This window comes from Microcaecilia unicolor, chromosome 4, assembly GCF_901765095.1.
Source record: "Microcaecilia unicolor chromosome 4, aMicUni1.1, whole genome shotgun sequence".
Lineage (NCBI taxonomy): Eukaryota > Metazoa > Chordata > Amphibia > Gymnophiona > Siphonopidae > Microcaecilia > Microcaecilia unicolor.
In genome coordinates, this window is record NC_044034.1 from 102,197,299 (window position 1) to 102,209,865 (window position 12,567).

A 12,567-nucleotide genomic window follows, 5' to 3' on the forward strand; every position below is an offset into this window, starting at 1 on the left:
AGACTTTATGCATTTATCAAGGGCGCATGGCTCACAATCCCAGATTGACTATTGGCTTTGTCCTCGGAATTGTTCTCCTCTGTAGGTTCGGCTGGAATTGGAGTGTACAGTGTCTCAGACCATGCTTACATTTGGTGTTCGGTAGACCTGAAGAGTCCAAATGGTGCTCAGTATGTATGGCATTTTCCTCCTAAAAAATACTGGGACCCGGCCTTCCGAGAGCTTTTAAATGCAAAAATGGATGGACTATCAGCTTCATAATGAAGGCTATAAAGACTAACCAATTATTTATTGGGAAGTGGCTAAAGCGGTGTTACGAGGAGAGATAATGGCCCATTCTTTTAAGCGCAAGGCAAGAGATAGAGAAATATTGCAATTAGAAAAACAATTGGTACAGGTGCGGCGTCATTACGCAGAAACATCGACTGTGGGGTTAAAAAAATTCACTACTTGCGCTCCAATCCTCTCTCCAAGAGCTCCTTCATTAGAGGGCATTGAAATCAATTCAGTATTATAAATATCAATTATATGGTAAACCATAAAATACTACTAAGACTCCTAGATTACTTCGGGATTGGTGGACACATACTTAGTTGGATCAAGGGTTTCCTAACCACTAGAACATATCAAGTGAAATCAAGCTCAAACATCACCAACGTGGAAAGCAGAATGTGGAGTACCTCAAGGATCACCACTATCACCGATCCTTTTCAACCTGATGACCCCACTAGCCAAATCCTTATCCAACCAAGGCCTTAACCCTTTCATGTATGCAGACAATGTCACAATATACATTCCTTACAAACGTGATCTGACAGAAATCACCAACAAAATCAAGCTCAGCTTGAATATCATGGACTCATAGGCAAACACATTTCAACTTGAACTCAACACAGAAAAAACACACTGTCTCATCCTCTCATCCCAATACAATATGAACAAACCCACAAACAAACACCCCAGATTATACCCTCCCTATCTCAGACAGCCTGAAAATTCTCGGTGTTACAATCGACCGTAACCTCACACTAGAGAACCAAATGAAATCTACACCAAAGAAAATGTTCCACTCAATGTGGAAACTCAAACGCGTGAAACCATTCTTCCTGAGGGAAACATTTTGCAACTTGATACAATCAATGGTACTAAGCCATGTAGACTACTGTAATGGAATTTATGCGGTATGCAAAGAACAAATTATAAAGAAACTTCAGGCCGCTCAAAACACAGCAGCCAGGCTTATATTTGGAAAAACACGATTCGAAAGCACCAAACCCCTCCGAGAAAAACTGCACTGGCTCCCAATCAAAAAACCTATTGCTTTCAAAATCTGTACCCTGGTTCATAAAATTATCTACGGCAAAGCCCCTGGATACATGACAGACCGCATAGACCTACCAACCAGAAATACAACAGGATCAACATGAACCTATCTAAACCTCCACTACCCAAGCTGCAAAGGACTCAAATACAAATCAACCTATGCATCCAGCTTTTCCTACATAAGCACACAACTATGGAACGCATTACCAAAAGCAGTGAAAACAACTTATGATCACCTAAACTTCCGGAAACCATTAAAAACTAACCTGTTCAAAAAGGCATACCCTACCGACTCAACTTAAATGCCTGTACGCTGCAACACATCGAAAACAAAGCTCGTAATGGACATATAATAACTCTTCCTCTCTATGATTCCCTGTGTCTGTACACACAAACCTTATTCTACCACATTACTGTATTTGTTCATACCGGAACAGGCGAACGCCTTTACGGTACTAAGTAAGCCTGCAAATAGGTGGGAAAATGTGGGATACAAATGTAACAAATAAAATAAATATTTTCACAGGAATAAAGCTAGGAAACTTATGTCTAATTTGATTAAGCAGTCTGGGGGCTCACGAGCCATAGTTCACATTGACAGAGGAGATGGTACTAAAGTACGAACAGATCGAGAGATTGCTGAAGTTTTTCAAAGGTATTATCAGCAGTTATATGCTCAACCGGAGGATACAGTGTTGGATGGGGAGATATACTTCAAAGTTTGGACCTACCTTGATGGGGGGGTGGAGGCTTTGGCTTGGCTCAATGCCCAAATTGGGGAAGATGAAGCTGCCTTGGTGATCCAGCAAAGTGCCTTGACGAAGACGGCAGGGCCGGATGGCTTTAGAGCTGAATTTTATAAACTTTTGTCCCCTTCAATTGTGCCAACCCTACAGTCCTTTTTTTCTCAGTTTGTGTCTGCAGGGGATCTCCCACAATCTCTGCAAATTACTTTGTTGCTGAAGCCAGGCTGGGACCCTACGCAACCTTCTTCTTATAGACCGATCTCTTTGTTGAACACAGAAACAAAATGTTTTGCAAAAATATTGGCAAATAGGTTAGCACAGGTGCTGCCGGATGTGATTGTGGGGCCACAAGTGGGATTTGTCAGAGGAAGGACTATAACTCAAAATATGAGAAAGCTTCTCCTCTCAATGGAACATGTAGAATGGACAGATCAGCCTTCTCTGTTGGTTAGCTTTGATGCAGAGAAAGCATTTGATCGTGTGATTTGGGGATTTCCTTTTGCGGTACTTCGTCGCTATGGGATATCGGGGTTCTTTTTGGAGGCGATTCATGTTCTTTATAAGTCACCTAGAGCACGGCTCCAGGTTAATGCAATATTTTCCTCGGAATTTGAGATTTGTCGGGGCACTCGTCAAGGTTGCCCGTTGTCGCCCCTGCTCTTTGTTTTATCATTAGATCCTCTGATTAGGAAGATTGGTAATAATCAGGGTATTAAAGGGGTCCATATAGGCTCCCAGGAGTTTAAGCTCTCCGCATTTGCAGATGATTTACTGGTACATATTGTTGATCCACAGGCGTCCTTGGAGGCGCAGATGGAGAGTTTTGGTGAATACGGAGATTTTGCGGGCTTTAAATTAAATCTAGACAAATCCTTTGCGATGCCCACTAAGTTGGCGGTTAAGGATGGATGAGTGGGACCATTTCCCTTGCATTGTGAAGTTTCTTCTTTCTGATACTTGGGTATCCACTTACCGAAAACTATGGCCTTGCTTTATAAGATCAATCTCTCTGTATTATTGGATTATACACACGCGGTGCTGACTAAATGGGCACATTTTCCTTTGACGATTCATGGTACTGTTTCCCAAGTGGTTGTATGTCCTTCAGTTATTACCTCTTAAATTATTAAAACGAGACTTAGCTGTTTTACAGAAATTACTGTCTTACTTTTGTTGAGCTGGGAAAAAAACAAAGTTGTCCTTTAAATATTTAATTGGCTCTTGGAGACATGGCAGAATGGGCCTCCTAAATTTACGTTTGTATAATTATGCTTGCTTGCTTCAACACCTGGGGGAGTGGATACTGGAAGAGCAGAATTATACGCCGCGCACTTATGAGGCAGCCTATTATTTTCCATGGCATGTTAATTCCCTTTTGCACTGCGCGACGAGTCTTCTGCCACCAGAGGTTCGTCGTAGTGTAATACTTCGATCGCTGAGACAGGTGTAGCATTATTTGGTACCAATTTCGGATCAGTTACTGATTGTAGGTAATTTGCAATTTTCCCCAGGACAACATAATGGGAGCTTTAAGCATTGGGAGAAGAAGGGTTATTTTGTGTTGCAGCATGTGCTAGATAGTCAAGGTAATATGCTTCCCTGGCACACACTGTGTGTGATGGGGGTAGCAGAGAATAAGGACTTCCTGGCATATGTTTGTTCCTTGGATGTGCCCGCATTGTCTTCTTCTCTAGGTAGTAGTCTACAGGCATTTTTTGACAAGTTCAGACAGGGGGGACTGTCCATGTCTGCCTTATACAAGGCGGTACAAGCTATCTTACCTGCTTGGAATTATGGAGACCTTACTGCTAAATGGTGTCGAGATTTGGGGAGGTCGGGTGCCTTGGTGGACCCATGTACTCTTGTTAAGCGTATCCCAGAGATTTCAGTAAGTGTGGAACTGAGAGAGTGTCAATTTCGTACCTTACATAGGGCATATTTAATGCAGGAACAACTCTTTAAGCTGGGTGCGATAGACTCCCCAACATGCCAGAAATGTAGACAGGGTCAGAACTCCTTTTTTCATGCAATTTGGGGTTGCCCAAAGATAAGGAGGTTCTGGCTTGATGTCGCTAATTATCTAAGTTGCTGGGCCAAGCAGTACCCTTTTCTTTGGTAGGACTTTAATTGGATAAATATGAAGTCTTCCATATTCGAAATCGCTTTCAGGCTTTGTTTGTCCTCAAAGCAGGAGCTATAGGCAAGAGAATTATTCTGGGGGTGTGGGTAGGGGAGGAGGCTCCTTCCTTCTGGGCTTGGAGAAACTGTATGGATGCTTTGATGCTTTTGGAGGTGCTCCCCCAAACGCCTGAAGGTGTTTCATGAAGTGTGGGATGTGTAAATTTGTTCCTGTCACATAGAGCCAGGAGCCTGATTCTCAATCCAAATTGGCTTTTGTGCCTTTGTGATGGTGCGAGGAGACTGTTTTCAGAATGGGTGGGACGTTTTAGAGGACTCTGATTGTATGCAGAGAGTATGGTGGGCAGTACAAACTCCCCTCTCCCCTTTTTTTTGTTTAGAAGAAGAGTTGCTGTATTAATAGTGAAAAGGAAAGGAATGGGGTGGGTTAGAGGTTGGGTGGGGGGGGGCAGGGGGGGGGGGAAGGAATTTTTGTAAAATTGTTTGATGACTAACTCTAACTTATTTGAAATTCAATATGCTGGATCTAAGCTGCTATTCACCGATTTGATTGGTTGTTTCTTACATTGTGTTATCAATAAACTGTTGAAACTTAAAAGCAGAAAAGGGAAAAAAAAAACCCAAAGAGCAGCAAGAAACACCAACAGGCTGGAATATTATTTCGGGAAATCTCTTCTGAATTTTGTCTTTCTTTTTTCAAATCAATAAGGACAACCCAAAAACATATGGGCTCTAGAATGAAAAGAATTTGGCAATACTCCTCGAAAAAGCCGAGGAGGGTAGACAGTCCAAGTTTACTATTGCAACAGTGTGAACTAAACTCCATGTTGCAATCTTACAATTTTCAAAGGCGACTGACTTTAGATTGACATTTTGTCACAGCCCAAACTTACTCAGAGAGCCAGAGTGTCAGCACCATTGGATGTCACCCACTTGTGTGCCCGATTCATCCTGCTTTTCAATGGAAAACAAAAATTCAGTTTAAGTTTTGAGATTCCAGAAATAAGAATACCCAGCAGAGACCAACACTGCAACTGCGAGCTGACCTCTGTACTATACAAAGCCATATTAGGTTTCAATCAATAGTTCCAGCACTGGAGAGAAATGAAACAGTACACTTACTACAACAAATACATTTTTTTCACAATTTCCACTCCAGGCAAAAACTATAGCCCTGCTCCCATTAATAAAGAAAAAGAAAATGTTTGTTACCCTTGTAAACTTTGAACACATCTCCTCTGCTTCTTTCACCAGATTAGCTCGCAGCATGTATTTTGCACATTTGGAATTGATGAATCTATCTGCTGTGTCTAAAGACTGTGCTTCATCCATCCATTTGGCAGCTTCCTTCAGGTTACCTATATGCTGTTTTAGACAGAATAAAGTAAACATACAGATGCAAAATTATTCTATATTTCCATCCATTTTTAAAATGTAACGTAGTCTTACACATTTAGACTGTTACTAAGATGTTTAACTCAGCATCCATATGATGGATTAATTTATTTATAAACACTTATATACAGCCAATCTGACATGCATTATTCAAGGTAGTATAGAAGGATAAAAGAGGCAAGCCTGTTATTTCACATATCTTCAACTGCAAGAGAACTTCCCCCCACCCCAACACTACCATCAAGCCTTGCCACTTCACTACCAGAAAAAAAGTGATATTCCCCTACCTGATCACTGCCATGGAAACACAGTATAACATGTTTCCTAAAGAAAAGTAAAGTATCCAATGCCTGTACATCATATGGGAGGGCATTTCATAACCTGTGAGCCACCACTTAAAAATGTTTTAGCCTGCCACAGATTTTAACAGATGAAACACTAAGCAGGGATGATTGAAAGCATCTACCCATCACGCATTTAACCAACTTATTTAAATAACCTGATCTCTGAGTACTCAAAATTTTGAAGATGTGCATCAGGATTTTAATTTTACATTTCTCTTTCAATGGGAGCCAGTGTAGTTTGGCCAGTGATGGTGGAGCCTGCATCCTCCTCCTTACATCTGAACCACCCAGGCATTTTAACAGTCCAGAGTACTTATTACCATAGTCTACACCAGGGGTGTCCAACCTTGGTCCTCAAGGACCACAACCAGTCAGGTTTTCAGGATTCCCCTAATGAATATGCATGAGATCTGCATGCACTGCCTTCATTGTATGCAATTATATCTTATGCATATTCATTGTGGAAATCCTGAAAAACTGACTAAGTGAGGGCCGATGTTGAACACCCCTGGTCTACACTAACAGTTTAAGAACTTTATCATTCAACTGCAACCATTTTACCAGCTAAAGAGTGTAATAGAAACATGACATTACACTACTAGTCTAAGCCTCGCCCACTCCAATGTGCCCTCTAATCATATCTGCAAAGTCCAAACCATCTCTTTGAAAGGGAGGGGACCATTATCAATCACAGGTCTAAATATTTGGTAACATCTTGCCAATTTTGAGAGAGCTAGGTATTCAGTGCAGCATCTTCTCGACCAGTCTAAAACATGAACTTCTCCAGCTGAAGTGTGCTCTGCTTTATAAAGTTACAGTTCACCAACAGGTTGTTCCTCGTCTTCATCATCAGAGCTAGGTGGCAGATTGAATTTAATTTTCTTCTGTGGTTGTTTCTTGGGAGATGGAAGTAAAGGTCTAAGGCTTGAAGTTTCCGCAGCAAGCACTTGTTTGATGGAAACCCAAGTATCTTCATGTTCTGTACGATTAAGAAATGTCAACTTCTTGAACTGCACATTCAAAGCACATGCTATGGATAAAAACTTAGCACTGAAACTCTGCTTGCGCCTGCTAAGTTCTGCACCAAAATGCCTCCTTAAAGCGAATTATGTATGCAGAATCATCATCAGGTATGGTAAACTCACGCATGAAATGGCAAATTGTAGACAGAGCAGAATAGGATACATATTTCTCACCACCAAGGTGTTCTGTAGCAAATTTGCATGGCTCAAGCACTTTACAACGTTTTTCAATCTTCTCCCATTCTGCCTTTAAGAATGCAAGTGAGTTTTTATCCTCTGCCAAAGCTGACATTACTGGCTCCTTGTGTTCCTGCAGCCGTTCCAGCATATCAAAAGGTACAATTCCATCTTGTTGGCGCCTCTTGGATCAGCTGCTCTTCAGGCAATTCTTTTAAATCACTGTTGTTTATGAAGCTTTGAAGTGTTGGCAGAACAGTGTTTGAAGTGACATACTATCTTTCAACATTTGCAAGAGCCACATCAATTTCAGCCTCTTGTATAGCAGCATTTACACAGAGCTGTAGTACATGCGCCTTACAAGGAATGTACTCGTATGGCAGAAGGAATGCTTTCACCATATTTCTAGCATTGTCAGTCCCGAAAGTAGAAATTGTATCCCAAAGATGTCATTCAAGTAGTACATATTTGACATGGTCAGCCACATGTTCATCTGTGTGTCTTTCTTTAAAATTAAAAATTCCAAGAGCCATCGAATGAAGAAACCAGTTTTCATCGATGAAATGCACAGTTGTACCAAGATAGCTCTCATTCCCAACAGAAGTCCACAACGGGAACAGCGCTTAACTCCCTCAGCAGCCATCACCGAAAAACGGCGGAATAAATTCAAAGTGGCGGCTTCGCGCCAAATTCACCCGATCGGAACGCCGTCCGCAGGCCCTCCCCGGAGGAGCTGAGTACTGCTTTTACCTCAAAGGACCGAGTCCACGAGCTCTGGTCACGCTGCACAGTCAGGAAAAGCCTCAGAAATAGCAGCGCTGTCAAAGCACGATTTTTTTTTTTTTAACACTGTGAGGAAAGTTGGAGGCAAACAGCTACAAAGGTACTGCGGAGACAGAAGAGGGTGGGAAAGGCAGGGAAAGGGCGAACCTATATGCCTGCATCCACACAGGGGGAAGGGTAAGGCAGGGAAAGGGCGAACCTATGTGCCTTTAAAGTGGGCTCCACTTAGCCACAACACCCCTGCTACAACTGACAAAAGCACAGGAGCCACCCCAGGCAGAATCTTCAAGAAGCTGAACAAGCTGCGTCCAACCCTGCTGGGAGATAGACAAATACTGACAGGCAGATGGAGCTAGCCGTCCTAGAGGCACTATGGTTTTCAGTGTTCTCTATTTCTCCCTGCTGGTAGGTGGACACAACCCATTCGTAATGGATTCATCTGCTGCTGATGACAAGGAAGTTCAGATAACTTTTACCTAATGGTAGCTTGTGAAGGCAACACATAAGTAAAGTCAGAAGTGGCCACTTGGAGAAGTCTCTGCAGCCCTGAATCTGCTGCAACATTAACCGCTATGCAGTCCATAGCAATCCACTGTATCAATAAATCCATTGTATCAATGTTGGTCATTGCATCAGCTTTTGCGTTACTTACAACAGTTGATTTTCTGAAGAATTTTTCAATTTTCTGGTTGTCAGATGAATCTGAAGTTCCAGGAACCAAAGCTTTTGATGAGTGAGTAAAAGGATATCTTAAGGTGGTAGGTCAGTGTAGTGAGGCTTCTATGGTATTTGAAATCCTTACCACAATATCTGCAAACAAAACAAACAGTTGTCTTGTCCTTGAAATGAAAGTCACCTCACCATTCAGCAAAACTTTATCGTTGTCCGTTGCCATTTTCTCTTCACAGTTGTGAAGGGGGGAGACCCAGCTCCGAGTGGGGTTGGTGGCTCTGGCAGCTCTGTGTGGGGTCGCCGGCGCTAATTGTGCAGCCCTACCAAATAATAAATTTTTTTAGTACCTTTGTTGTCTGGTGATTTTATTTTCATCATCATCTTCCCTTCTCCCCCCCCTTGCATTCCATGGGCACCATGTCCACCCTTTCCTTCCTCTCCCCTGGCACCTTCTCCTCCCTTCCCTTCATCCATGATCATTTTCCCCTTCTCCCCTATGGCCACCATATCCCTTTTTTTATTCTTCCATCCATCCCCTATTTCTAGCATGTGTCTCTTTACCCCCCCCCCCCCCCCCCCCAGTACCTTTTCTTACCTCTCCCAGAACTCCAGCAGCCACCTCTCCTCTGTGCGGTTTTTCTCCCTGCTCCTCACAGCCCTCGGCCTTGACCGCTTCAGTGAAAGCAAACTGCTTCTCACCTGCCTCCAAGCCTTTCTCTGAAACAGGACGTTCTGTCAGAGGAGGCAGGCACCCTCTCTTACTATCTATTCCCCTCCATGGGAACCATCTCCTCCTTTTTCCCTCTCCCCCCCCCCCCCCCCCCCCGACACCATTTCTTCCAACCTCCCTCCCCACCATGGGCACCATCTCCTCTCTTCCTCTCCCCTGGCACCATCTCCCTTCTCCCATTCCCTCTCCTGGCACAATCTCCATTTTTGATCACAAGCCCTGCAGAGATTGGTATTGCTCCTTCAATCTAGAAAGCCGCTTATATTAAAATGATTTCCCCTTTTCCTCCCTTCCCTTCTATGGCCACCATTTCCCTTCTTTAATTCCTCCATCCTCCCCATCTCTCTCTCTCCTGCTGCTGCCCCCCTCCCATCTATTTTCCTCTTTCTCCCGCTATGGTCACCCCCCCATCCGCATCCCTCTTTCTCCCACCACTGTCTGAAGTCCCTCCTCCATTCGTCTCTCTCACTCTATCGCAGGGTCTCAACTGGCAGCTCCTCACGGCGCTGGCATGCAGCGGCTCCTTCTCCCTGCCTTATCCGAAGTCTCTGTACACCCACATCTTTTTTTTTCCCTCTTGGTCAGGTTAGCAACTGGCAGTCTGGTGGGACCACCCCCCAACCTCTTTCTCTGTCTCAGGGTCCCACATGGTAGCTCCTCACAGCGCTGGCATGGGGTGGAACAAGATTCAGCAACTCCTCCTCGTGCTTGCTCGCAGTGGCTCCTTCTTCCTGCCTCACCCAAAGCCTCTGTAACAGGAAGTACCACACCCTCTGACAGAACTTCCTGTTACAGAGAGAGACTTGGACTGCACAGAAGACGGTGGGGGGCTACTGGAGCATTGGAGAGGTAAGGTCCCGGGAGAAAACAAAGAACGGGAGAGAGACCTGGCCAAGTGATCTTTTAACTCACTGGGAAAATTTTAACGCATTAATCAAGTTAACAACACATTAAATGTTCCGACAATTCATATATTAAAATTATATATGAATGGAAAACAATACAATGATAAACAATGAACCATTAAAGATTTTAAAAATGCTATTCATATAAAATATGTACATATAAGTGTAACCTAATCCAAATATATTGACAGTATAGTAAAATGCAAAACATTAAGGATGTAGTGTGGACAGAAATGTTTGTACAATAGGAATTATGGTGTTCTTGTCAAAAAATGTAGTTGGTCAAGGATACAACAAGACTGAATGCAATGTAGTATACACTGTCAAATTAAACTATGTATTAGAAAAAATAAAATAAAATACACTTATTGCAATTCTGAAGAAAATAATCCAACCCTATATGTTAATTCTTTTGAAACAGAAAAACATGAGAAATATCGATTTGAAATGTTGGCAATATAGCAGTTAAATTGCATCATAACAAGCCTTTTGGACAATATTTATGTAAGTAGTGCAATGATGCATCAGCATTAGGGCTGTCTAAAATTTGTTCAAATCAAATATTTTAAAACCAAGTGAGATATGAATATATATAAAAAAAGGCTAAAAAAAACTGCTTATAATTGAAAATCCAATGAGACCCATTTAAAAACGAAGGGAGAATAAAAGGAAGCTATACTGAAAAGTACCCGAGTCAGACAGAATGCTGTCAAAGGCTGTCTGCAAGCACAAGATAAAGCAATCTGTAGAAAAATGCAGTGATTTATTTGTTTTAGGTTACACTTATCTACATATTTTATATGAATAGCATTTTGTTGTTTCATCTTTTATGAGTCATCATTTTATTATTTTTTTTTTCATTCATATATAATCTTAATATATGAATAAGATGTTTTTATTATAATTGTTGTTATAATTTTTACTGAATAAATTTTTAAATGTTATTGTTATTTCTAATGGTTAGACTCCTTAGGCAGGCGCAACCAGTGCAGTGTCAAGTCTGTGAGTTGAATAAATTCTGTGTATGACTACTTTGGCTCCCTCATGTGTTTGGAAGTGTCATTCTTCTGTACTACTCCTTTGAATGTTTCTTGCTAAGTTTGTAATGTTTTTGTTTCTCCACCTTGGAGGCTGATCTCTACCAATTACTGGATTTGTCATCTAAGCATCGCTAAGTTTTGTTCCATTCTCTTTGCATTCAGGATTCTTTCGTGTTTATCCCACACATTTTAAAAATTCTGCTACTCTTCATCTCCACCACCTTCCGCAGGAGGGGGCATTCAAGGTATCTACCACCCTTTCCGTGAAAAAGTACTTCCTGATATTATTCCCGAGTCGATGCCCCTGCAACCTAAATTCATGTCTTCTAGTTCTACTGCCTTGCTACCTCTGGAAAAGGTTTGCTTGTAGGTTAATACCATTCAAATATTTGAATGTCTTATCATATCACCCCCATCTCTCCTCTCCCTTTTTTTTTTTTTTTGTTACATTTGTACCCCACACTTTCCCACTCATGGCAGGCTCTATGCGGTGGGCAATGGAGGGTTAAGTGACTTGCCCAGAGTCACAAGGAGCTGCCTGTGCTGGGAATTGAACTCAGTTCCACAGTTCCCCAGGACCAAAGTCCACCACCCTAACCACTAGGCCACTCCTCCACTCCACTTCAGAGTACATATCAAGTCTCTTCTCATACATCTTGCGGTGCAAACCCCATACCATTTTTACTGCTTTTCTCTGATCTGCTTCAAATCTTTTTGCACCCTTAGCGAGACACAACCTTCAAAACTGAACACAATACTCCAAAAAACTGCTCGACAAGGGCGATTTATGAGACTTTAGACTACAGAATGATGCGGGGACAAAGTTTGTCCCTGTCCCCATGAGCTCTGCCTGATCCCATCCACACAAGCCTCGAAGAGTTATGATTTTATATTTAAATAATTTTATTAAAGTATAAAAAGAAACAATACTCTGTACAACTGTCGTTTTATAAATGGCAAATGAGAACTAGGACCAACAAAGCCCCTCTCTCTCCTCACAAATATCCCCTCCACTATCGGGAAAACAGAACAAGCCAAATTACTAAAGCATGCTATATAGAAAATTCATGCTAACAGAATACCTCAGTGTCACATACAGAACATAAATGCCAAATACTTAATAGCTGACCAAAAATGATAAACATATTAACCCAAAACCACAAGAAGCCACACCACAGAAATAGAATGATATATACATTTTCTCCTATACTATGCAAAAAATAAAGATCACACATGCCAGGGATGGTGTTAGAAGACTGCAACTAGGACAACTGCCCTTGTCAAGAGAGAG

The 12,567-nt window shown here is 42.0% G+C and overlaps 1 protein-coding gene across 1 annotated transcript in view; it reads right to left on the reverse strand.

Moving 5' to 3' along the window:
- Nucleotides 1-12,567, reverse strand: part of NAA16 (N(alpha)-acetyltransferase 16, NatA auxiliary subunit) — a 444,477-nt gene that overhangs the window by 126,452 nt on the left and 305,458 nt on the right. Inside the window, exon 12 of the mRNA XM_030200546.1 lies at nucleotides 5,421-5,573. Coding sequence (XP_030056406.1) covers nucleotides 5,421-5,573 — 153 coding nt within the window. The remainder of the gene's footprint in view (nucleotides 1-5,420; nucleotides 5,574-12,567) is intronic.